The sequence below is a fragment of the Pleurodeles waltl genome, chromosome 6 (assembly GCF_031143425.1).
Source record: "Pleurodeles waltl isolate 20211129_DDA chromosome 6, aPleWal1.hap1.20221129, whole genome shotgun sequence".
Classification (NCBI taxonomy): domain Eukaryota; kingdom Metazoa; phylum Chordata; class Amphibia; order Caudata; family Salamandridae; genus Pleurodeles; species Pleurodeles waltl.
Genome location: NC_090445.1, coordinates 1,584,396,995 through 1,584,423,707, shown reverse-complemented (window position 1 = coordinate 1,584,423,707; position 26,713 = coordinate 1,584,396,995). Strand labels below are relative to the sequence as shown.

At 40.3% G+C, this 26,713-nt stretch overlaps 1 protein-coding gene across 2 annotated transcripts in view; it reads right to left on the bottom strand.

Annotated features, from left to right (window-relative positions):
• FKBP15 (FKBP prolyl isomerase family member 15) overlaps positions 1–26,713 on the bottom strand; it is a 353,417-nt gene that overhangs the window by 141,043 nt on the left and 185,661 nt on the right. For both annotated transcript variants that reach the window (XM_069241370.1, XM_069241371.1), the window contains exons 18-20: positions 20,957–21,051; positions 20,366–20,468; positions 8,037–8,208 (exon numbers count right to left, since the gene is read on the bottom strand). In XM_069241370.1, the coding sequence (XP_069097471.1) occupies positions 8,037–8,208; positions 20,366–20,468; positions 20,957–21,051 (370 nt within the window). The remainder of the gene's footprint in view (positions 1–8,036; positions 8,209–20,365; positions 20,469–20,956; positions 21,052–26,713) is intronic.

The following is a 26,713-nucleotide window of genomic DNA, read 5'->3' as shown; positions in this document are numbered from 1 at the left end:
CCCAAACTGACACAAAGCACCTCCCAGGATAACATTTTTCCTAGGGCAAAACATTCACTAGAATTCTACTGCATAGTGCAAAGCAGGCATAAATACATAAATACATTTGGGACTAGATCTTGGGCCCAGAAGATGCTAGGACTTCTGGGTTCTGGTGAACGCCATTTTTAAAGTTACTTTGTAAAGCACTGGCTTAACATTATTTAATGCATTCAGTATCCTAATGAATCTGAGTTTCTAACCACCCCCACCTCCTGAAGTAAGTCTTGACTGCTCAACCGCACTGTTTAACAGTTAGGTGAGAGAAAAAAACATTGGCTGCCAACATTCACTAGAATGCTACTGCCTAGTGCAAAGCAGACATAAAGACATTTGTCACTGGGTCTTGGGCCCAGAAGATGCTAGGACTTCTGGGTTCTGGTGAACATCATTTTTAAAGTTACTTTGTAAAGCACTGACGTACTTAATGCATAGGGTATCATAATGAAACTGAGTTTCTAACCAACCCTACTTCCTGGAATAAACCTTGACTGCTCAAAGGCCCAACCTGTAACAGTCAGGTGAATAAAAAAAAAGCATAGGCTGCCAAACTGGAAGGCACATTTATTGTGACCTTGGGACTTCAGTGGTAAACAACACACAGTACTGCCAAGTAACACTTCCCAGTCCATTAAAACCTCGAGAAAAGGATTCACACTTATTAATAATACACATGTCTGATTAAGGATGTCATTCTACAGTCACATTTGCATGCACATTTCCAATCCCATTGAATGTTTATGCATTTCATTATTTACATGAGGCTCAGTTACTCTCCTTTGTTGAGTTAGGTTTCACTGTGCCATATGTACATGAGACTTGTTCCTGCCTGTCAAGTTTGATTGTTTTAGAATGGTATCTCATTATGCATATAGAGCAGTACATTTGTCTGTCTTGTTAGGCTTGATTGTCCCATCACATTCAAATGAGACTACGGTCCCCTTTTGTCTAATATAGGGAAAGTATTTGACTATTCCATCTCACCACCTGTACAAACAACTCTAGTTCAGTTTGCATGGGCAGTACGAGTCCCATACTTTGATTGTTCCATCTCCTTGTTCACGCAAGGCTCCTTTAAGATTACTCAAGCTAATAAGATCATGTACACAAGACTTTAGTTCACTTTGGGCTACATTGAAAGGTTGAAAGGGTCCTCTCATCATTTGTGTAAGGATGTACCTTTCAGGGTCTAGTTTTGTTCCATGCAGCCATCTTCCTGTATTTTCTTTGACAGGTTGGTTTGATTGTATAATCTCACTCTCACCAATGTAGATAAGTATGACTGAAACCTTTTGCACATGCAAGGCTTCTAATGTTATTCTATATCGCTTATATGTTAAACACAATGAACAGAATCATCTTTAGGAAAGCCTGGAAGGCAGCATGTGATAGATACACAAGATAACGGGTTACGAGGGGAATCAGGATTGGTTACTTGCATGTTGTTGTGTTGTGTCAGGCTGTTACCTTTAGGCATATTTGAAGCCATAAGATGTCATGTCACAGTGATTAAGGCAAAGATCCCAGCAGACAAATGCATTAGTTCCGCCAGATATCTCAAGTGCCTCCTCTGTTTGGTGTGAAAAATGTCTTGATTTTCTAATTCTGAAAGCTGAAGTGTTATATTCATGAAGCGGAGTGATGGTCACAAAGGGGTTTTTCAAACAACCAAAAGTCTCTCTGTACAGGTGAACCAGCATTTTTTATTAATGGCTCTAAGGCTGGGAGAGTTCTCAGTGAGGGATTCAGATTGTTACAGCATCTGTGTCCTAGAACTTTAATAGTTTTCTCCCCCATATTACATTTACATGAACTGTGTGGGTACAATACATTGGCAGTAGTTTGATCTAGGCAAATCCCAGGATGCCCTAGGAGGACCAGCCTTTTTTTAGATATTCTGCTAACTTAATAGCAAAAACTTCATAGACGAAGTACGGGATTGTGAATTTGTTTATTCGGTTTCCAGTAAACCAATAGAGTACTTTCGGAAGTAATGTGGTTAAATTTCTCAGCCTCCTGCACGGCCTTGCAGTTTGATTATGGGTTCTTTAGAGAGCTACGCAGTGAGTGAGATATCATCCAAAAAGGGGCACTACCTGACCAGACAAGAAAAGGGGAGGCTGGTACTAAAAGACATCCTGGCGAATGTTTCAAGTCAAGTCTCATATTGCACTGAAAGGCGGAGTATTGCACTCTTCTTGAAAATCGGAAGGATGGTTCTTATCCACAAGAAAATACTTTTAAAAAATTGACAATTTTCCAGAAATATTGGCCAAATGAACTCCGTTATTATAGGAGGTCTGAAGAGAAACTCAAAAATATTATAATACCACAAGATCAAGCACAGCACCCATGCATATTACTTCTCAACAAGAGCAAGCTGTCTATGTGGTTAAATGAAAGGTGTGTGCCTTCTCTCATAATTTGAGTCAGCTAGGAATATCAAAGCCTACTCTACTGAGAGCAATCCACTGTCCCCAGGCAATCCCTGACTATTATGTTGTTGCACAGCCTTAGCCAGGGTAGTCCTATGTTAACTACAAAGAGTAATTTTTACACCTGGTCAGGGCCTAGCCTCAGATCTTTGCCTTCTGGCAAACAGAAAACCTCACAAGGATGGCTGACATTCAATTAGAGACAACAACACTGGAAGCTATAATAGGCTGTGTAAAAAAGATACCTAAAAAAAGACTATCTCTAATTATAGGTAGAAGACAAGTAGCCAGGCAATGAGGGGAAAGGCCCAACATCATAGTGAAAGGCTGATGGATTTAATGCAATGTAATACTCAAGTAGTGGTATACGCAACACTACTACCAAGCAAATCTAAGCCCAAAGACATCTCAGTCCACTACCGATGGCACAGGATGACAATGACTCTAAAAAGAACGGATACAAATACACTGCAAATGTCTGGCCGAAGGGGACATGAAGATCAGTAAGTCCAAAATATACACTATGGTTTGTCGGAAGAAGTCTAAGAAATGTAGGACATTTCTTATCGAGAATACGTCAACCATGAATACGAGGACTTTTAGCTATCTTGGAATTTTATTTAGTAGCACAGGATCATGAGCCCAACTGATATTAAACCCTTGACTTAGGACTTACAAACCATAGTGTATATTTTGGACTTACTGATCTTCATGTCCCCGGACTCCATAAAAAAGTCGCAAAGGAATCCATCAGCCTCTGAAGGCCAATTGGTATCCTTGATAATAACACAGCATCGTCGACATATAATAATACTGGGACTGGCCGACCCGCCACCATGGGTGCATCCACTTGGAGAGATCGAAGTGTATCATCAACTCCCATTTATAAAGAGCAAGAAAAGAAACGAGGCCAGTACACAGCCCTGTCTAATGTCTCTCTTACCTTAAACAAAGTGGAACATTCTCCGCTCAGGCCACAATGCACCACTGATGAAAAATTCTCATTCAGCAGTGACAATTAACCATTTCAATTGGTGCACCAACGGTTGTTAGTGTAGCCCAAAGTATCCAGTGAGTGAACGTGTCATCTCATCATGCATATGAGGAACATTGAACCTCCATGCCCAATAATTGTTTTATACATAACTCTTCCCATTTCTAACTGCTACAAGAAAGGAACTGTTACTTACCTGCAATGCTAGTTCTCCTTCAGGGGAACCTTCATAAAAATCGAAAGCAGCACACAATTGTAGTGCTCATACTCAGGATCCTAGAGCACTTTCAAAAAGGTCAATAATTTTCTTTGCTTTCTGTTAGAAAAGCCAGATCTTTTAATTTCAAACAGTTTAGCAGACTATTAAAAGGCTCAACCAATTCTGCTTATTTTCCTTAAAAAACACAATAGCCCATTTAAAAGTAAAAATGTAATCGGATAAACAGGGTGACAGGAAAAAAAAACTCTTTCTCAAACCTTTTTTAAAAAGAAGAGATTGAAAAGCTTGGGCAATGTAGCTGTGTAGGCAACAGACAGGCAAGGCTGCAAAAAAGACACTGCAGCTGTAAAGAATCCCAGTCCTCTGGTATCCCACAATGCTCTGTCAATGGCAGTTGCTTAAGTTCATTATTAACAGAGACAGATGATACTGCTATTTGAACAATCAAATTCCTTAATCTTTGCACGGCAGAGGAGAGGGAATTGCCTATGATTTAAATGGTGATTCCCTAACAGGAGAACTAGGACTACAGATAAGTAACTATTCCTTCTCTTAGTGGATCTCCATAGAGAATCATAAGCATCAAATACAATAGCAAGCCCTTCTCTACACAGGAGGCTCGAAAGAAAAAAGAAAAATGACAGATCAAGCAAAGATGTTCTTCAGAAAAGCTTGCCCACTGGGGCATCAGCTCTTCAATCTGAATCAGTACAGTGATGTCTAGAAAATATGCAGACTTCCACGTAGCTGCATTATAAATGTCCTTAATGGGAATATTTCTCAATAAGGCAGCAATTGAAGCATTACCCCCAGTAGAATGAGCTTTAGTCTCCCAGACAAAGTCATATATGCTTTCACCTAGCATGACAATAACCAACAGAATATATACTTCTAGAGATAGACTGTTTTGAAAAACCTAAGTTGGTCTATGAGGGACCACAGGAGACAAATATTTGTCTTTGTCAAAATAAAAAAATAAGTACCCTCATGCTGTCTAGTGCATGGAGAGATTATTCAGTGGGTGTAGTTGGATTCTGGAAGAAACTAAGTAAAGAAATGTATTGACAAACACATCCAAGATTACTTTCGCAGGAAACTTCAGGTGTATGTACATGACCACTTTTATGCCATGGAACCCTGTATATGGCCCATTAGAACACAATGCTTTAATTTCACTAACCTCGTGTGAAGTGATAGCTACAAAGAAAACTAGTTTCATAACAGATGTAGGGAAGCTTCATGAATCGGTTCAAATAGAGAACCCATGAACCTTGATAAGAATATATTCAAGTCCCAAGCAAGAGAAGGATTGGAGGAAAACTTTCTGAATTCCCTCCAATAAGTACTTTTTTTTAGCTAATTTTTTGCATTTCTGTTTTACTTCAAGTAAAACAAATACAAATAAGTGCATTATACCAGTGGTTCCCAACCTTTTGATTGCCGAGGACCCCCACTGAATCACTACTGGATGCCAGGGACCCCCAAGCAATTTGTACAATTTAAATTTCAAACATTAAAACAGTAATTCACAAAAAATACTAAAAAAAAAAAAAAAAAAAAAAACACACACCAAACAAATACCCGAATTACTAAAGATATAATTATTTTATATTTAAAAAATATGCAAAAAATAAATAAATAAATAGATAACATTTTAATGGGAAGGCAGCACATCTTTGCCACTAACTTTTCAATGTTTGGTTTTATTTAGGAAAGCTGAATCCTCAGATCAGATTCACCATTTCGCAAGCAATTTCTGTTTTTATTTTTTTAGGTATATAAGATCTGAGAAAGCTTTTTCACATTAATATGTGGTGAGTAAAGGAAATAAAATCATAAGGGACTCCTATCTCCAAAGCCTCTCTGTCACATGTAATTCATTTGTTTTATAGCACCTCGGATACCAGTGTAGGGTGTCGGAACACTTTACAGGGGACTGAAAGGTGTAGGATTCATATGTGATCAACACTGGTAGCCATGTAGCAAGAGTGCTTGGCCTGCAGAAGCACAAACTCTAGATTCAGAATATGACACATTGGTTAGCATTGCTTTTAATAATAAGAATGTATTTCTACACAAGCCAACCATTTTTATCAGCATAAGGTTAGTGAAAGACTGGGAAAAAACAAACTTTCTAATTTGTGCCAGGCAGTTTGGACGCAACTCTTTGATGACAGTTCATAAGATTACCATTGTAACTTATAAACTGCACAGTAACACAAAAATCTCTGTGACAAAAGTAGTACCCCACTGTGCTATGCACATAAAATACTTTTCTTTGCATGATACACGTTCTTTGCAGCAGGCATAATAACCACCTGCGCTACCTTAGATGAGTCAAAACTGGCACTAGACAAAACTATCTCTCTCCAGCAGGAACATTAATCACCAGAGTTATCTTGACGTTTTTATTTTTGCCCGAAAGCTTACGGTTTTACAGGGAACTTTGCAGTGCTTTTAAAACTGATGCACAGATGAAGTCTTACATATAAAAGCACTCACATATTTCTGCCCAGAAACCCAGGCCTGCGGACCCCCTGGGAATGTGTCACGGACCCCTGGGGGTCCGCGGACCACTGGGTGGGAACCACTGAATTATACAATAATCAGTATAATTGCGAGATGACTGATGATGTAACAATGACATACAACTTTACAAAATCATATGTGAGGCACCGTGAAAGTAAAAGGAGTGTTAGTGTCAGTGTTTGAGTATACTCGCCAACAGATCATTTGTCTCACACCATATATATCCATTCAAGGAGAAGTGGCATTTGGTAAAAGCCACTGAACAGGAGAACACACAGTGATCGTGTGGTGTGGTGTGGTGTACAAGCCAGTGTAGGGTGGTCTGGTATCCCCCTTCAGGGGTTACTTAATAACTGGAGCAGGACATTTTCTGTAAACAGTAATGGCTGCCAGGTGAACATTTCTAGAACAAAAATGGAGCCATGAACCAGCAAAACAAAGATCAGAAAGTACTGCTACTTTCTGACAGGTCGTGTGCAATTAAGTTCTTCTGTGCACATCAAAAGCAGTCTCCTCCAACTGAAGATGTAAGAGGCACTTGTGGGTTGGCATTAGCTTCTTCGAGAATGTCCATATCTTTTCATTGCTCTTGAACATTTCCATATAAGAAGCATTGAGAAGCCACGCTGCCAAATTCAATGATGGAAAGATGAGATGAAAGGATCTTACCAGTAAAGGGCATTCAGACTACTTGACAACCTTGTATGTGGGTACTCAAGTAAGTGCAGAAGGTTGATGAACTACCATTGCTAGGGCTACTCTTGTACAATTAGGCTCACCCTAGCCCTTGCCTATGACAGATTGTCAATCACAGCTGATACAGGGGGAATGTGAAAAAAAAGCATAGAGAAAATGTGCAGACTACTCAAATAAGAGGATATTCTCCTTTATCCATAGTTGGTAACATCTGGAGATAAGTTCTGGACATCTGTGGTTGTCTGTTTGTGAGGAGGTTTGAAAACTTTGAAAAACCTCAGCCGCAGAAGGTTTCTGGCTATGAACCACTTCTAAAGTAATTGCTCTTCCACTGGATAATACCCCCTACACCTCCCACACCATAGGAGATTTTGGGGCTCCACTAAAACGACTGGACCGCATGAGGAAACGGGGTATGTTTTTCCACTCATCCGTGAGAATATTGGCACTACTAGACTTTCAGACACTGTTGCAATCGTCTGATGTGAAGGCAAGCATGTGGAAACTGGAAGAAGGAAGATGCCACTGAACGCAGATAAGATTAAATCTGCCTTGCTACAGTGTGCTTGGTCTGGAGAAGATTTTGAAACTTCAGACATCTAAACAATACTTTCTCCTTTGAGGGGCGCAGTTTTGCCTTTAGTGTGTCCAACACTGATCCCTGGTAGCACATGGATTGTATTGGAGTTGATATGGTCTATTCATGATTAACATGCAAACCCAGTGGTTTCAGTGTAGGGATTGAAATTCTGAAGATGTTGAGAGGCTGAAGCTTTGACAAGCCAATACTGTAGCAGGTAGACAAATATTTTCAGCCTTCTGAGAAGAGCCACCCTCAATGCCATGCATGTTGAAAACAGTTTTGGTGCTAACTCAAGGTGAATGCCCATAACAACATTGCTTTGAAAGTACCAATAATACATAGTACATTTTACTAGGTGCACCCATTTGCTTTAATTTTCGGTGCTAAGAGTTGGATGGATTTCAGCATGAAAATGACATTTTCCAAAACGTCTGAAAACACATCCAACAACACAAGCAGCAAACACAGCATGGTGGAAAACATAAAAATTACAAGTGATAAAGAAACAATCCACACCCTAATTAGGAAGTTATGTCCCACCTGCTAGCTGTGCCTGAAAGACACTAAGCTGTTTTCCTTGTTTCTCTGCCTCCTGCAGAGCAGTTGTGAGCTGCGCCTGCAGCTCCATCTCCTTCTTCTGGTGGCTCGTCAATTCAAGCTGCAGTCGTGACACCTGCCCCGTGGCCTCTGCAAGATCCTCAGCAACCTTGGCCTGGGGCAAAAGAGGATTAAAGAGAATCATTCTGACGCTAGTGTTCAATTTTGCATTAAAGATGAATCTTACTCAACAAAGACATTTCTAATAACTAGAGATACACAGGAATTCCTCATGCTCCTCCATTACTATCACACCAATTACACCAGGCCGTTATAATACTTCTGCTCTGTAATGGTTGAAGCAAATGTTCATGTAGAATTTCATTATAACCAGCATGTACACTGTGAAGATCTACATACCCAACTATAAACAGTTGGTACCAACTTGTGAATATGTGAAAGGATTCACTTTATAATATGGTACAGTACTTTACTACATTTCAGTCTGTGAATCGGAAAAACACACCAATTTAATCTATTATTACAAAAAAAAAGACTTAAAACTGAGTAACTCCAAAACACCCTCATTTATTTTTGGGCAGGGAGATGGCAATGGAGAGGGTCAAATCACACGTTTTTGTTTTTCTTGGGATTCAAATCTGTCCCAAGCCCTGGGCTATGCTTTGGCTCACTTACTGTGATGCTATTAATTGTGTTTGACCAATGACTTTGTGTTTCACCACTGCGCATATTAGTTGCTCAATGTTCACCAGTAGCCATTACATCCTGTATTCAGTTTAGCTGCCTATTGGCTTGAACATGGCATTAGACATTACATTTGGTATTTAGGTTAGCTGTCTATTGGCTTTAACGTGAAGTTAGACATTGCAGTGGAGCTGTGTTTTTCCAAGCTGTGTTTTTCCACATGACAGACCAAGCTGTGTTTTTCACACCAAACCCTAGCTGATAAGAGCATGTAGATTTTGTGTTTACCTCTCAATCCAGTCTGAGTGAAGTTTGGAGAATTGGCCACTCTCCAAGTTTATTCGGTTCTCACACTGAGTTTGCTTTTAACGATGGCTCTGGGCAACAGCGAGGAAGTGAAATATCTTGACTTCAGACAGGAACGGAAGTCAGTTGCCTGTCCCCGTTTGGGTAGAAAATCTCCTTCTCGCAGTTGAACCGGAGTCATCAACTTGCAGCCCCAGAAAGATGAAGCTGAGTGACAGGCCCTACGGTGATGCAATTTTGACTTTTATGCTTTGCTTTGAAGTTATGCCATAATATAATCACATGTATTTGCTGTGTGCATTGGAACTGAGAAGTACTTTGATATATTTTGCTTTCATTGCTGCGACTACTTTTAAACATGTGCTTCCAACCTACTAATTTCGTCTTTCAGGAACCTCGTGGTAAAGTAATAATAACCATAAATGTCTTCTTTAAACTAACAAGTGCATTTCAGAGAGGTTTTGTAAGCTCAGTCATAAGATAAGAGAAGGAAAGCAAAACACTTACCAATCCTCATTTCTTACTGTCTACTCCTTGTTTCCTCAATGACGGCCCCACCCCCCATTCTCACTTGTTGTAGGTGTTATAATGGTATTGCCATTGCTCCCTTACAGGTTTAAGAAGGCTAATAAAAGTTCTATTATATTTTAAGTTGCAATTTCTAAAAATTCCAAAACAATTTGCTATTTTGTATTTCTCTTTTTGTAAAAGGCAATAGTCATGTGTTTTTTGCCAATGGAGGAGAGATTGAAAGGAGAGCGGTTTTTAATGGGAAAGAGCGTGTGGATCAAGAGAAAACCAGTCACAATAATGACAGTGTGATCCTACCGTTACCTACACAAATGTTACCATTTTGAGTCACTGAAGGAAGACGGAGGAACAAATTTAGACTGTGGAGATCCAAAATGGGGTAGAGCTCTCAAACCTTTTTCTTTACAGGGAAACCGATGTAGAGGTACTTTTGAGGGTGGGAATGGTCCCCTAAAGGACAACCCTTTCTATCTCTTAGAAAAGTCCTCAATCTGCCAACTGGTTCAGATGTGGAATGGATGGGGGCAGCAGTTGAGCATAGGTATTCTTCACCACCACCAGCATAACTAGGATGACCATTACATATTTGTAATCGGGAAACAGTGATGGTAGTTAATGTTAATAGATTTGGACAGCGTGTGAATGCCAATGGCGTCTTGGCAATAGTGTCATTTGTGATACATACTCAAGGGGAATGATAATTAGAGTGACAATCTTAGCAGAGGGGAAAACAAGAGGGACCTAAACCAATGCCAAAAAGAGACAGGTTTTAGTTGTTTCCTAAAGGTAAGCAGATTGGACTGAGTAGTGAAGAGAAAGTCTTCCTCCATCAAACGTGTGCAGTGGTGTGGCCCCTGAGATGGTACCATGAAGGATAGTGTACCGCAGCAGAAGTCCCTTGGACATCTTGGCTTCTGCTGCGTCTAGGGAACCAGTTTGTTCTTCCCTCTAAGGTGTCTGATCTTAAAATGCCGGTAGGTAACTGAGAATGGGAATGGGAAAACTACTGAAGACTTTGGAACACAAAGACCACATGACCTTAAAAGACTGGAAAGTATTCCTTAGTTGGAATAGAAGAGGTTGTCTCTTCAACACTAAATGGATGGTACTCAGTGATTTGGCTGCGACCTCTTCCTTGAAAATTGACCTCTACTCCTTAGCAAGGCAGTGTGCAAAAGGGAAATTTGGGAATCATTTTATGTACCAATGTAGGTGAAGCAGCTACATTGTTCGTCTCCTTCCTCTGAAGAGCTTGTCTCGCCTGGCATGTCTTGAACATGATCTCTACCTCTGCCTAGCTGAGTCCTTCACGGTCACCCACAAGTCCAGACTTCTACCAGTTTACGTATCCCCCTCCCCCTCTCTTTACTGCCTCCTTACCTCACTTTCCTAAGTAACCAGATGCCTAAGACCAGTTAGCCACAAAACGCTGTCATTTCATCCTTTTTAATGCTGCTCTTTTAGGAGTACACCATTGCATCCAGAAGCCTCTCCTTTATTCTCTCTGTATTGAGCTTGGCCTATAGCACTCTGACTTAATAATTTATTATTAGAAAGGTCTTCATGTATTAGAAAAAAACTGAGTGTTTATAGGCTGAATGTATGCTTTGGAGTGTTTGAGAAATTACCTGTTCTCACTTGAGGTAACTGTATCCTAGATTTTATTGCTCTACCTTCAAATTTGAATGCAACTCTTTAGAATGCATTATTCTACTCTCTTTCAAGACTGCACTTCCCTACCATTATGACAGAGTGCGAACACCTCTTTTGAAAAATCTGAAAGCCCAATTTACCCTGAATATGCTGCCTTTATAAGACTACACTGTTCCATTATTGCACTAGAATACTTTACTCTACTATATACCTACTGCTTTACTCTACATTTTCAGACACAAATTTTGTTTTAAACATGCTTTGAAAGCACCATCTCATGTTAATTCATTACTCCGCTATAATCCATAAATTCATTGCTCATCAGCACCTCTTCTAAATAATCTATTGCCCAAAAGTCTGCAGTGATCGCAATTATTCACTGTTTACCGTAAATACAATGCTTCATGTGAACTGAATGATTTATTTACCAATTCCAATAAATGCACACTTCCTCAGTCTAATAACAATGAGTAGATCCACCCTTCTCCCCATATGCCCATGTATACTAAAATCCATCATTAACAAATGCATCGAATGAACATCTCCAAGAACACATGTCTCCAAAAGTGGATGGACAATATCATTCTCTCCTTCGAACAGAACATTTAAACTTCAGGCACTGTCTGACCTCTGTGTTAAAAGAACTGGACAATTGCTACACTCTTTCATACATTCTTAGGAGATACACTGAAGGAAGCCCAGCTTAGCCTGCAATACATGAAGTACCAGATGTATTACATTTCTAGGTTCCCTTTCACATAAATAAGGTTTGGAGAGTCAGGGGCTGGGCGTTTCAGAGGTGTACGCTGAAGGGACACAGAAAGAAACAAACATGAACCTAGAAAAAGATGGATGCCTCACCTGGCCCCAGCCCAGATCCACTGCAAGTGCATGCTGGGAAAAGAAAGGAGTAACAGGACAGGCTGAGAGGAGTTAAGCTGACCAGCAGACTCACTGCTAATGAGCAAAGATTGTAAGAAGTCACAAGCGGTGTCATACATCACCAAATTCCAAAGCACAAAAGAACTCGTCAATAGGCATAGCACTGATACCAAATAGCAGTTTGGCAGATTAACCAATCATTTAGTTGTGAAGGCCTCAATCTACTTTAGCCACTCACGCCATTTGTGCTAGACAGCTTGCATTTTTTAAATAATCTTGTTTGATGCTTCACAGTTCAACCATCTACTACTCATTACAATGCACCTTTTCATATAAATTATATTGCTTAAATTATTGTTGATGCTTTTACTCAACATTGTCCTCTTCATATACAAGAACTATGAATGTGTAGCTCAATGGACATCTTAGTTACAAAATCTAATTTAAAAGGAGTTACAAATCATGCCAGCTTAAACATCTTGCACTGTACAGCTGCAAATGTATTTTGTTCAGTACGATGTCAAGGTAGGAGAGTCCCTTTCATCCCAACAGATGGTCTTTAGGAGATGGAAAGGGGATCTGTAAAAAGAGATGTCAAACTCACCTGCTGGTTTCTTTGAACAAAGATATGAAACCCCAAAAAGCGCAGAACTTAGCAATGCTTTGGACTTGGACAACCCATCTCCCACTACCATAGTGAACTCCCAGAAGGGGAGTTGCAAAAATTTAAAGCGGGAATATGAAAAAGAGACATTACGTACCAAAGGCACAAAATGTGAGGAGCCATACTATGCTCAGACTCCAGAGGAAAACATGACCTAATTCCTAACCTTGGAGGCAGAAGAAGAATTCTTTAAAGTTGAAAAGTAACCTAACAATCTGCTTCTAAAACTTGCAAAAGCAAAGACTCTGTTAAGTCTTAGAGGAAGCAAAGACATTGTACAGCTTATGTCATTCAGAGAGAAAGGGAATGAATAAAGGGAAGACGAAGTATGATATGACAACTGGGGAAATACGATTTGGAAAGACTCCTTCAGCAGATCTGTAGGCCTTCTGACCAGATTCTAGTGTATTTAAATGCATCCATGTTATAAAAGAATTGATCTCTTCGGAGTCTCAGTTCATCCTGTACAGTTAGAGGAAGGGGAAGATGGGAGTACAGAAGGAGTTTAAAAGCCGTTTCACTTTACATTACATAGAGTACATCTAAACATAAAAAACACAATTAAGACAATTATGCAACTCCATGCTGACCCCAAGTTACAAAAATTCATTAGCACTAAACAGTGAGGCATGCTCAGAAAATGACAACCAGGGACTGCACTTACAATATACCACAGCCCGTTCGTTCAAAAGCCATTACAGAGAGAGTGGCAGTATTACATTCAAATCTACTTTATATCAGTGCCACTAAACTCATACTAACTCTACTAAAAAATTTGAAAACCCATTACTTCAAACATCATAACCATCAACTCCTCAACCACTGTTTGAAATCAAACCATTTGGGTAACAACTTATAAATATACACTCGCGGTCCCAATCTGCAGGCACAACTGTTAGATGGCTATCCGGGGGTACTACACATTTGGGCTGTCAATATGTATAACGAGTTGCCCAAGTTGTAAAAAAATTTAGCCACCACAAAAGATACCGTCTGGCAATCAGCTAAGTAACAGGATAGCTGTAGCTACCGCAAGGTTATACCTCTTGTTGGTATGAGGATGTACCCTACAGGGAAGTACAGATGTGTAACCCCTACCATGAGTAGCCCAGCCTAATATGTAGCCTGTGTACTCTGTCTGGTAAGCGTGCCTTTATAGGAGCAACTAGCAAAGAAACCAAATAGACAGACTTGGTAGATGCACGTCGAACTGCAAAAATGACGTCCATGCCTTCTGCAAGAGTTCCCTTTGCCATGCTCAAACTCAGGATTGAAGGTAGAGGCTTTTGATGGTTTTCCCAGTGAAAGGAGGTCCTCCATGATCAGAAGAGAAAAGCCGATTGCACAGGGACATGGTAAGCAGATCCAAATATCACTTCATCAATGGACAGTCCGGTAGGATTAAGATAATCTGTGTATGGTCCAGATTCAACTTTCTCAGAACCAAGTGAACCAGAGAGATGGAAGATAACACAATGCAGAGGTGGAAGTCTCACTTCAGATACAAAGCTCATCACAGTGGAAACTGTAGGGTACAGAACAGCAGACAACTGAACTTACTGGCCCATGATCCATCACAACCAGTCAGACATGGTGATTCCAAGCTCATGGCCTCAGGGTTTCCAAGCATAGTGGATGTGAATCCAGTCACCCTGCATGTTGCTTTACCATTAGGGGATAAAATGACAGACCGTTGATGAACAGCAAGAACTTATTGAGGTCCAGGAGGATCACACAAAGTAGCTTGCCTCTAGGTACCTCGAGTTCTTGGAAAACCCACAAACCCTCTATATTCTTGCAACCAGAAGGGCTTAGCAGATGTAATGGTATATTGCTTTAGCAAATTGCCCATCGTGAGGAGAAATTATAAATTCAAACGTTATCTCAAATGGAGGTTTTTCCCCACTAATTTTCAATATTGTTATTTATTTCAACACTTAATTTATTTGGGAAAACCTTGAAGGATCTACACAAATGACCCCTTGTTGATATCAACATTTTGTCTAGTTTTTGTCTAGTTTTCAAAGATGTAACACTTTCCGGGATCCACCATGGGTTTTATACCCATTTCCACCACAAAGAAGAAGGAGGTTGCAAGCACAAAAAACAAGGACAAGCACTGGCAAAGCCAATAGGTCTCGCCTATGCAAGAACTACTGGCTTCGCCAATGTGGTACACCTGTGTGGCTGCTGTTTAGCATGGCTAAAAGTTAATAGATAAGAAGCGAATGGTGTGGAGTGTCAGAGTGGAATGGCGATGAGTAGAGTGTTGTAGAGTGGACTGGCAGAGAGTGTCATGTATTGGAGTGGCATAGTGTAGAGTCCTATAGAGCGGCATGAAGTAGAGTGGACTGGTATAGGGTGCACTGGCATAGAGTGTTGCAGAGTACAGTGTAGTAGAGTGCAGTGGCACTGAATTGAGCGCCATACAGTGCCATAGAATGGAGTGGCATATATTAGAAGAGTGCATAGCAGACTACAGTGTCAGAGTAGAGTGGCGTAGAGTTGTGCATGGTGGAGTGGCGTAGAGTTGAGTCGAGCAGCATAGAGTGCAGTGGCGTAGAGAGGTGCAGAGTGAGTAGCATAGAGTGGCGCAGAGTAGAGTATAGTGCCATACAGTGTAGTGGCATAGAGTGGAGTAATGCAGATTAGGGTGGTGTAGAGTTCAGTGCTGCAGAGTAAAGTGTACGAGTGCACTGGTGTAGAGTGTCAAACAGTGGCATAGAGAGCAGTGGCGTAGCATACAATGATGCAGAATACAGTGCACCGGTGAAGAGTAAAGTGCATTGGCATAGAGTGCAGTGGTTTATCTGCCAATGAAAAACATTTAGATGTTCTCATGTCCGCTGTATAACAAACTTCTTTTGTTTAAGTCACAAGTTTGTTCTGTGTATGTATTAATGAAATGGATTTATCTCGAGGAAATGGTGCAACACAAAAAAAATTCCACATCTCTGTCACTACTGTCTGGCAACAGCATATTTTGGAATGGGCGGAACAGAAGGGTCTACTGACAGCAGTCGGAAGTAAGTTTAAGAAGCTACAATTAGTATTGTTTGGAGTTATGTTAATGGAGAAGCACCCAATCAACGTTCTACCAACTCTTATTGTGTCTTTTCAAATGCATTGCGATATCTAATGTTTTTGTAATTGGATGTTCTTTTTTCGCCTGATGTTTTTGACCAATAGAAAATATGTGTGTATTTTAATATAATGATCTGTTCACGGAGAGTAAGATTATTCTCTTTTGGGGGTTTGTTCTCTTTAGGTCTTTGATGCATGCTGACCGGTTCTCATGGTGATTTGTCACTCTGCCATCTCATGCTTTACCAGTTAGTCGACTGACGTCCTGGTACTTTATTATTTTCTGAGTTTATTATGCCTGTTCAAATACTGAACTAATGCTCTGATAGTTTAGTGATCTTATAGTCCAAATTCTAAATCCTCCCTCTTACCCCACCCTATCCTGATGCGGACACTGCTGTCCCCCAGAAGAAGCCGTAGCAGTACTGCTGACATTCCTTATGGATAGGTAATTATAAATGATCTGTGCATTATTATTTGTCTTTTGTTTTTCAGGTACCAGCTGCTACTGTTTTAATACTGCTGATGTTTTGATAATGCCATAGTTAGATGTTTTCCAAATTAGTGTTACTAAAACTTTTGCATGAAGCCCAACATGCTAATGCTAATCTGAGGCTAGTGAGGTATTTCTTTATGCCTATGAACCAATGTTAATCTTTTTGCTGAGCAAATGTATGATGTATCTCTTTCTCAAATATTGCTGCTATTAATGAGTGTTTTCGCTGTTGAGATTATTGTTCTTGTTGCTTTGTTCAAGTTAAGATTCTTTAGGCTATATGGACAGCCTGTGATGTTTCTTTATCTTTATCATTTGATGTTGAGACCAATTTACGTGACTTTAGCGTTGATAATATAGGGAAATAAACATTCTATTTGATTTTAATGGTGTGGTAATTCATAGCCAAATTGGTTGTGGTGCGTTCTCTACTGACTATCGATTATTATTGCATTGTTTTTTATTGATGTGCGTTACAAAACCTAACAATAATTATTTAAACGAGTCAAAAGGTTCATCGACCTTAAGCAAGGCCAAATGCTTACTATTTTAACACAAATAGATAGGTCAAAGCCGCACTAACAGTGTAGAGTGCAGAGGTACAGAGTAGATTAGAGTGGCTCACAGTGGACCGGCGTAGAGTGCAGGGGCATAGAGATGAATGGTACAGAATACAGTGCAATGGCGTTGAATGTATTGACAGAGTGCAGTGGCGTAGAGTGCAGTGTTGCACTGTGGTGTAGAGTACAGTGGTGTAGAGTGGAGCTGTGCAGAGCAGACGGGTGTGGCCTAGACCGGAGTGGTGTAGAGTGCAGTCGTGTAGAGTGACAGAGTGCATTGGCATAGAGTAGAGTGGCAATGGGTAGAGTAGAGAGGCATAGCACAAAGTGGCATAGCGTGAAATGGTGAAAGGTGTAGTAGCGCGGAGTGGTGTAGAGTTGAGTGGTGCAGAGAAGAATGCAATGGTGAGGAGTGCTGCAGAGTAGAGTACAGTGGCGTAGAGAGTATTCATGGTGTGGTAGCACACTTCCTTTACAGATAACACATTTTCTATTGAAATCACCATTACATTTTTACAGATGTGCAGATTTACTAATAAAACTATACAGTGCACAGATGAAAATGTGTGGAAATTTCATCACCTAGTGTATTGATTTGTTTTGATCATATTAAAGTATTTGTTTCCAACACACTTATACAGTTTATTGAAAATGTCGTTGTATGCTAGAAAAAAACTCTTTCTTACACTGAGTATTCAGTAAAATTGTCACATAAAACCTTTCATTTTAAAGTCAGAGAAAGAAAAGTACACAAGCGCCCACAGAAGACATTGCCTGACATTTGACCTCAGTCTTTGAATGCACAAGATCAGAACAAGATTTACAGGCCTGGTTATGGAAAGGGAGCACTTAGAAGGATACTGTAAATAAGGTTTGGGTAAAGGAAGGTACAAACGTAAGCTGGACAGCCTAAAACAAAAAGCCAGCAAGCGGAAAGCAAGAAAATGTGAGTTTCAACCCACAAAGCCAATGGTAAGCGACTGGAAGAATGTATTCCTTGGTCAGCTTTCTGAATGTTTCCAAGATGTCTTTAGCAACCAGACAGCAGTGCTGGCTGGTCGGCTGCACCTAAAAATAGGCTATCTCCTAGGAAAATGCCAAAACTGTGCTAAAAGATTTGGTTTTCTAAATCAAGTCTGCCTGTTCCTGAGACCTGGGAGGATGCTGATTTTAGCACTGCAAACCATTTGTTGATACTATCTGCAAAACAAAACAAAAATAAAACGATACTCTCTTCTGTAGTACTGTTTATCTCCCAAAAAAGACAACATTTAGCAGTATGTTGGCTAATTTCTAAGTCCTTTCCAGGGGAATCCACATACTCGGAGTACTTTTAGAATCCCCAGTATGTTGAAAACCCCTGTGCTCTGGCATCACTACATCATCAGTACTAATGATAACTACAGCTCTGTTTCCTTTGCTCACTCCACTGACCCATCACTTCTAAGCAGGCTGTCTGATCCTGTAAAAAAACAACAACAACAAAAAAAGAGATAAATGCCCCAACCTTTTCATCCCTAATGCATAGGCTCTGTTCCCTGCACAGCAAAAGTGACAATGGGCCCTCATTTTCCTTTTTTACAGTAAAACAGCCATTAATGGGATGCAGTGGACTCACACTCCTAGCCAGTGCCACTGCATCTGCTGCACAAATGGTAATAATGGCTCTTTAAAAAAAAAAAAAAAGCCACCAACTATCACCCTTCCTCAGAACATCCCTCTGAAGAAGCGGACTGTTCATTTGTAAATTTTAAAAAAATAGCACCCACTTAGGGCAATTTTCTTAAGGTATCCATGGATCTCGTCCCTTCCTCCTACGCCATTATTTTGAGGTTCTAGGGGTCTGGAATATCAGGGCTCACAATCTGAATGAAACCCAGCCCCCGCAAACCCTTACTCACCTGAAAAGACATCTGCATGTAAATAATGGTCTAAATGGGTGGGATCTACAGGGACTAATGTGTTTAGAAACTCATGAACTTTTACAAAAATAATTCTCATAATTTGTTTAAAAAAACAACCATACCTAGATGCCTAATGCAGATCTTCAGGTGCTAAAAAGGAAGAGAGTGACATATCTACTGTTCTGTGAAGCTGAGTGGAACAGGGTGCTAAAGAAACAGGCCTTCTCACTTGAGTGCCTGCTATCTGAAAGCACTGTAAATGTGTGCAATTGGTTAATGACCAAATTCAAAACATGCTTGAGGGCCTGTTTAAACTTTAAAAAATGCAGTCACTGAAAACTTCATGGTGACAAAGATTTTTTCATTCAGAGAGGAACTTTAACTGGGTTATCAGATGGGTCCTCCAGTGCATCATTTTAATAGAAACTTTAAAAAATATGTTTGCACAAAGTGCAGCCAGATAACATATCTCTAAAGTGAAAGCAATTGTTTTATCCTAAACACTAGATCATTTTGTGGGAGCCTATCTTATACTGTGTATAAGACAATGTTAATATAATTATTTGCACATTCCCAGTGCTTTCTGTCAAAGACTGGGACCTAGTACTATCAATACATAAGTCACTTTTCCTGATTGCACCAACCAGGATTCAATTATGTGACTCCCTAGTCACACACACAGACCCCTCCAGTGATGGCATTAACCATTTGAAGTTTTTAACCTCTCCTGTTTAGTTTACTTGCATTTATTTTTCTTTGAAGACCTGTGCGTTTTCTTATATGCACTAATCTAAACATGAAAGAAAAAATTACAGAATGTTCTTTTTTTTTTTTTTTTTTTATCAAGGTCTTCGAGCTGCCACCACACTCACTGACTCCCCATACCCGAGTGCTCAGGATCACGTCCCTCATGCTTTTTTTAATCCACTGCAATCGCTGTACATGAAGATAGCCTGGAAACATGCCAAATAAACAAGGTTGTGCTTCCAGGCCATCTTCATTTACAAGTAATAGCAGAGGTACTTGCCCTTCCTGGGAACCTCAAAAGGGGTGCGCACCCAACAATTTGAGGACCTCTGAAGTAGATTCTTATTAGCTTATGTGCATTTTCTTTAACCTCATTCAGATTGGTGGTTCTTAGTGACTGAAGCCAGTTGAGTTTTCCTATTGTCCCATCAAAAACCCTGTCCAATGCACTTGTGAAGTCGGAACGTTAATAGTTCCACACTGTTGAAACTGAAACTTGTCAAAACAGATAATTGGATTTAGCAATACACATTTGACTGTTATACCTATCATTTTACACTGTGCCATTACACTTTCTTTTGCCTCCTATTGTATCCTAAATACAATTTGTAATTATACATTTCATAGGGGATTTTATAATTTGTAGATATTTATGTGTTTAAACAAGGCCCTTAATAATAATTTGTTGGGCCTCTCTGACAATTGTTTCACACAAAATTAGTTACGTTTTTGTCTGAGATTGAAATAAACCTATTTTAACATGAACCTTATATAAAACAATTAATAAAATAAGTGCATACTTTTGCTTGCTCTGCATGTAGGACTCGTGCCTGGGTGCTCTCTGTGGATGATATTAAAGTGTTATTCCTTTTCTCCATTAATAGGTTGCTCTGTTCCACATACCTAGGATATAACCACAGGATAAAAACAATATGAAAGTTTTTGATAGGGTGCAAGACAAGCACATTTTTTAAATGTCTGAAAATAAGTGAGTCCAGAGAGGCGATAACTGTAAGCACAACATGCATATTAAAAAAAAAACATATTTTATAACTTTCTACCTGAGACCACAAATAATAGGTCCCGTATTTATCAACAACTGCAGAACAAAACTATATTTGAATTTATGGCTTTTAATATCTTTCTACTACTTATGACCTCTAGAAATCCAAATGCTAAATACAAACACCTTGAGAGCCTCTAGAGATGCAATAAGACATAACTCTTTTTCAGAGAAACGTCAGTGATGACTTCAAAGACACTCCTCGATATCATGGCTTGTCAGCACCAATGCACGTGCAACAATATTGATCGCTACAGGAACTATAAGGCCCCTGTACTGCTGTCTTTGCTACCAGCCTCTATAACAGATGGAATGTGGGTGTCCCTACCTCTGATTTCGCTGGATGAGTTCAGTGATCTTCTCATTCTGCTCTTCAATACGATTACTCTTCTCAAACACCTCATGTTTTAATCTCTCATTCTCCTAAAACAAAAGTGCATTAAAAACAATGGTTCATTCAGTTCACCCTCAAGCAGCTTACCACTACTGCAGTATATTGAAACTACATCCAACATGGCTTTGTGGTTATACAGTCCACTTCAGAATTATGTCAGGTGGGAGTAAGAACCATTCATTCCTATAAAATTGAGTTACAAGTCACATGATCATATAACGTTACTTACCTACAAAATTGACATGCGGAGTTGTAGAAATACATGCAGTACATTCTCTTGTCATTTAGTATATTAGGATATTAACCTTTGCTTATCTTCAAAGTCTTTCTTCTGGTTTTGGCAGTGTCTTAAGAGACTGCACCTTAGATTATATAATTGCTTAGCCATTACAATATGTCTTAGTCTCCTTGTGCTAAACAAACATATCCGTAATAATTATTGTTTTTACTACTTCAATACATACAATGAGATGGGAGTGACACATGTAAATATTCAAGACAGCCACTGCAAGTAAATCTTTACAGGTATGTAATGGTTTCATTTTGGAGCAAGTCTGGTGTAGATTACCTGCTGTGCATAGACCTATAAAGCAGCAAAAGTGGTTGCTTGCAGAAAGCAGTGGATCTTTTGGAACGTTTGTGAATGAATGGAATTTATAAAACATACTGGCTACCACTATGTGTGTCCTATGGTCAGAAATAAATAAACACATACTGAGGAAATGAATGAGTAACTTTCCAGGTTTTCAATCCCAGACACTGAATAAGGATAGTGTGCAACATCACAAAACAAAATAAAATGATTTACGGAGTGTTAAAACTTTTCAAACGCTCACCCCCAGTCACAGATCTGGGTTTGATCCATCGTTATTTTCGCTAGGTCATCCCAGTTTGGACCCAGCCATATGAAAATCAATCTTGACTCTGTTCCCCATAGGAACAGTCCAGCCCGAACTGCCAGGCCAGGTCCTCCCTCGACGGGAAACAAGCATCCTGGGATGGTTTTCATGGTATCACGCTTCATCAGCCAGGCTAGCTTGAATCCAGTGGTAAAGCGAGCAAGGGACTCACGCCTGGGCGTACCCTAGCCACTTAAGGCACACAAGGCAACATCACAAAACAAAATAAAATGATGGGCGTAGTGTTGAAGCTTTTCAAACACTCACCCCCAGTCACAGATCTGGGTTTAATCCATTGTTATTTTGCTCGCCACATCACCCCAGTTTGGACCCCGCCATAGCCCATGGGAACATTTTTTTTTTTTGTAATTAAACCTGTAGCACCTAGATTTAATGTTGCTAGAGAAAGTGGCAGTACTCTATAAGGAATATATGACGTACCCTGTATGTGTTAGTGTCATTTAGTGCAGCAGATTCACATGTTCTTCATAGTCCTGCCATCTAGTGTTGAGTGCAGATGTGTGTTACTTGTTTTTCTTCAAAGAAGTCTTTGCTGTCACAAGGTTACATCCTACGGCTGGTAAGGTGCAAGACATTGGCAAGCAATCTGGCCATGGTACCTTTTGCATGGTATACTGAAAGGAGGCGATTAAAAAAACTTTGCGCTGTTTCCCCACATAACAAACAAAGCACATTTGCATGGACCATTGTTTTACTTAAGAGATATGAAATGCACTTTTTATTAATTGATTGGCAGAGAAAATTTTCCCTCTGTAAGGGTATGTATTAACAACTTCCAATCAGTTATATTTTGTCTTCTTTCTACATCTCTTATCCCGAAAAGTCATTATTTTACTTTTCTTGATGTTGATTTTTAAATAATGGCTATCAGCATACTTCTGCAAATAATCGAACCGTTTTTGCAAACTTTGGGAGCGAGCACAATGTCATTGGCATATAATATCCAAGCTATATTGCGGAATCCTACCTTCGGAGCATCCCCTCCCAAATCGTTCAGATCTTTGCCAAATTATAAATATATATCATGAGCGAGAAAAGGTTTTATAAGACCAAGAATAATAAATAAGCAGCAAAGTGGCAATCCCTCCACTTGCCTGTCCTTCCCTGGATTTAGTTTTTGCTAGGAAACTAATGTATGTATGTATGTATTTCATATTTATAAAGTGTGTTCCAACCGAGGCATTGAAGCGCGAGAAACAGGAATAAAAGAACCGAAGAGCAGGCAAAAGAAAAGCAAGTCCATATCTACTGAGGAAAGAGCCAAGTTTTTAGCTTCTTTTTAAAAGCCCAGAGGTCGTATTCTCTCCTCAACCTAGGGGTAGCATGTTCCAATATTTAGCCGCAGCCACCGTAAATGCCTTATCGCCCCATCTGGTCTTCCTAGTCCAAGATACGTAGGCCAGATTAGAATTTGCAGATCTAATCTGGTGGCTCGGGATATACCAGCGGAGCCCCAAAGACAAATAATCGCTGCTGCTGGTGTTTAGCACTTTGTGTGTTTAATTACATAGAAATTATCACACTCAGGGCCCACCTGCACCAAGTCACCCTGATGTAGATTTTACCAGCATTCAATGATTTCAGGCTGTATATCTTTTGAGACTTGTTTGTGCAACCAGCTAGTTATCTGGAAAGGACGTTGATGTCTTTGCTAAATGGGGAGTGCAATCTTGTGGGACATAAACCAAGTGCACCAGCTAACCAATTTCATGTAAAAACATAATCTACTTCATTAACTACAAAGGGGAGGGGGCAATATTGTCCTAGGAGTGTGGGAGATATTAACTCCTACCTTGTGGAAATGACAGTCAATGTTCCAATATTTTCTAGTTCATCCTGAGAGACACTGCAATACTCAGTAGATGTTCTATCTGCCTTACTACAATGCAAAACTGATCTTCTGCATTTTAAAATTGGGAATTACATTGATATCTTTAGTTTAGGAAAAAGTTGTAATTTCCCCTTAGCAAATTAAGAATTGCTTTTAAGTTAAGTGACCCTGGTTCTCTTTTCAAAAGAAGAGTATTGTAATTGCACTAATTAAATGCCATTGCTCTTCACCATCATAAACACACTAATTCCAAAATCCACTAAAAGGAATTGACTCACAAAGGTAATTTCCTCATCAAACAAAACAAAACAAAGACATCAAGTGTTAAAGGCAATACTTTAATTTCCATTTCAAATCAACATAGTCGAGGTGGAAATGGTACATCTAATAACGGATTATTCAATTCAAACTGGGACTAAAAATCTGAGCCTTCACATCTAAGTAGAACAAGAAAGTCTGATATAACTTAAGGAAAGCTTGGTTGGGAGGATCTGCTTTTGTAAAAGATCACCACCACCAGCTTCCAACTTTGAAGTTAGGTCCTTTGTAAGAATCGGCTGAGTAGAACATGGGAGAGCTGAGATGTAATTAGGGGTCTCTGGTGTGTGTTTCTTCTAGAATGACATCAGAAGCAAATTTTATTTTCCTTGCTCCCTTTTTTTCAATCCTTCAAAATGTACTTTTTGATGTGTTATTTCCACTTTTTTTTAAGCTGTTAATGGAATAATGGCCTTTAGTTGCACAGTCCTTCTCTTTTTATTGAGATCGGAAAAGAGGTGCGAGAAGCACCTAGCATAAGCATAATATTCACATTACTCTGTGATTTGGGAAGCTTAAACAAATCTTCTAAGAAGAGTGACTTTGCCCCAAAAACTCTTCAATCTTTCTTCCTGCTAGTGTCAATGACCTTAGACCAGGGGCAACCAACTTGAGTGCCAACCTCTGCTGACTCTCTTAATCTTGTAAGTACTTCTCTTTTTTCCCTTTCTGCATCACCTCTACTCTTGCTGGCAATTCTTTAAGTATTACGGTCAAAATATCAATGATCTGAACTGTTGATATATTACCGTCCTCAGTTGGATTTAGACAGTAAGGCTCGGAAGCTTCATTCTGTAACACCTTCTTCTCTGCTCAAAATATTTGAGTGGGGACATGGCAAGCACACTTTCTCAGGCACAAGCCACACCAGCCTAACAACTGCTCTCTCCTGCTATGCCGCTTTCCTTTGCCACAGCAAACCTCTGGTAGTTCCTCCTCACAGCAGCTCCTCGCACTCTGGCAGGCATTGACCCTCGCTTGTGACCACTGTGCCACCATGCATTTATGTAGAAGGTGCATGTGTAATCTTGCATAAGGGACTGTTTTAATGAAAGCCATCATGCTAATAAGGCGAAACAGTGTCACCTTCTGAGATAAGTGGCTACCACGGAAAGACTTCTTGTAAATACTCTGAGGGCCATAGTGATCCCTGGGGGCACCTTGAACTGATAATGCTGACCACTTACCACGAACTGCAGGTAGCAGTGGGAAGCAGAGTGGATATGTATGAGCAAGTAGCGCCCTTCAGATTGAGAGTGATCATTAAGTTCCCTTCTTGCAGCAGGGGGATTACATCTTGTAGGGTGATCATATGCAAGTGCTCCAAGAGGACATAAGTCTTTATTGATATGAAGTAGTACAGGGAGAATACCCCTTTTTTGGTTGCAGTGGCATAGCAGCAGTTTCGATTCCATTTCTATTTGAGAAGGAGCGCCTGTACCTACTCTTTAAGAAAGCACTGATATTAGGATGTTTGGTCTGGATGCAATGAGCTCTAGAATATATCCTTGCTGTATTATGGAGCTGAACCACAGGTTAGAGAGGATTTGTTCATGTTGAGAGAGAATCCTTTCTATCCTTCCCCCCGACAGGTGTAGTGTGATTGAGGGAGAAGGGTGAGTAAATAACTTTTTGTGGGGTGGCACCTTTGGCTAGATCCCCTTTACCCTTGCCCATAGTACTGTTGTCCCTGTAACCTCCTCTTGAGTATCATGCTGTTGAGTGCTGCCGCTGGTAAGCGGCGAGCAGGTCCGGAGAGGCGGTTTTAGTCCTGCCTCTGTACGCTCACCTGGAAAAGGAGTTTCTGGGGGAGGGTTTTTGCACAGCAGTCAGTCTTGGCTGTGCCGGTGTCTTTCTTGATTTTATCGAGCATCCAATACACCTTCGGTCCAAAGAGATGTTCGCCATTGAATAGCAGATTTAAGAGAAGCTGCTGAAACTCTGGCTTGAAGTCAGAGGCACAAAGCCAAGCATGGCACTGAATGAGGGCGCTGGAATTAATCCCCCTCGTTACAGTATCAACCGTGGTCAAGAGAGCAGTTGATAGTGGTTTTAGATTTTATTTTGCCCTCTGAGACTGGCTGTGTCTCCGTTATCAGTACTGGTCTGCGTGGTGCAGGGCTAGTTCCTCCATCTTGTTCCACATGGCTCTGACAGACAGAGCGCAATCTGTTCGAATTTTCAATCATCTAATCCATGGAAGATTATGCAGTGACCCTCCTTCCTGTTGAACCGATCTTTTTGCTCCTCAAATCAGGATGTGGTGTGTAAGGAAATGCCTCCTTGGCATGGTTACCCCCTAACTTTTTGCCTTTGCTGATGCTAAGTTTTGATTGAAAATGTGCTGGGACCCTGCTAACCAGGCCCCAGCACCAGTGTTCTTTCCCTAAACTGTACCTTTGGCTCCACAATTGGCACAACCCTGGCACTCAGGTAAGTCCCTTGTAACTGGTACCCCTGGTACCAAGGGCCCTGATGCCAGGGAAGGTCTCGAAGGGCTGCAGCATGGCTTATGCCACCCTGGGGACCCCTCACTCAGCACATACACATTGCCTCACAGCTTGTGTGTACTGGTGGGGAGAAAAAGACTAAGTCGACATGGCACTCCCCTCAGAGTGCCAT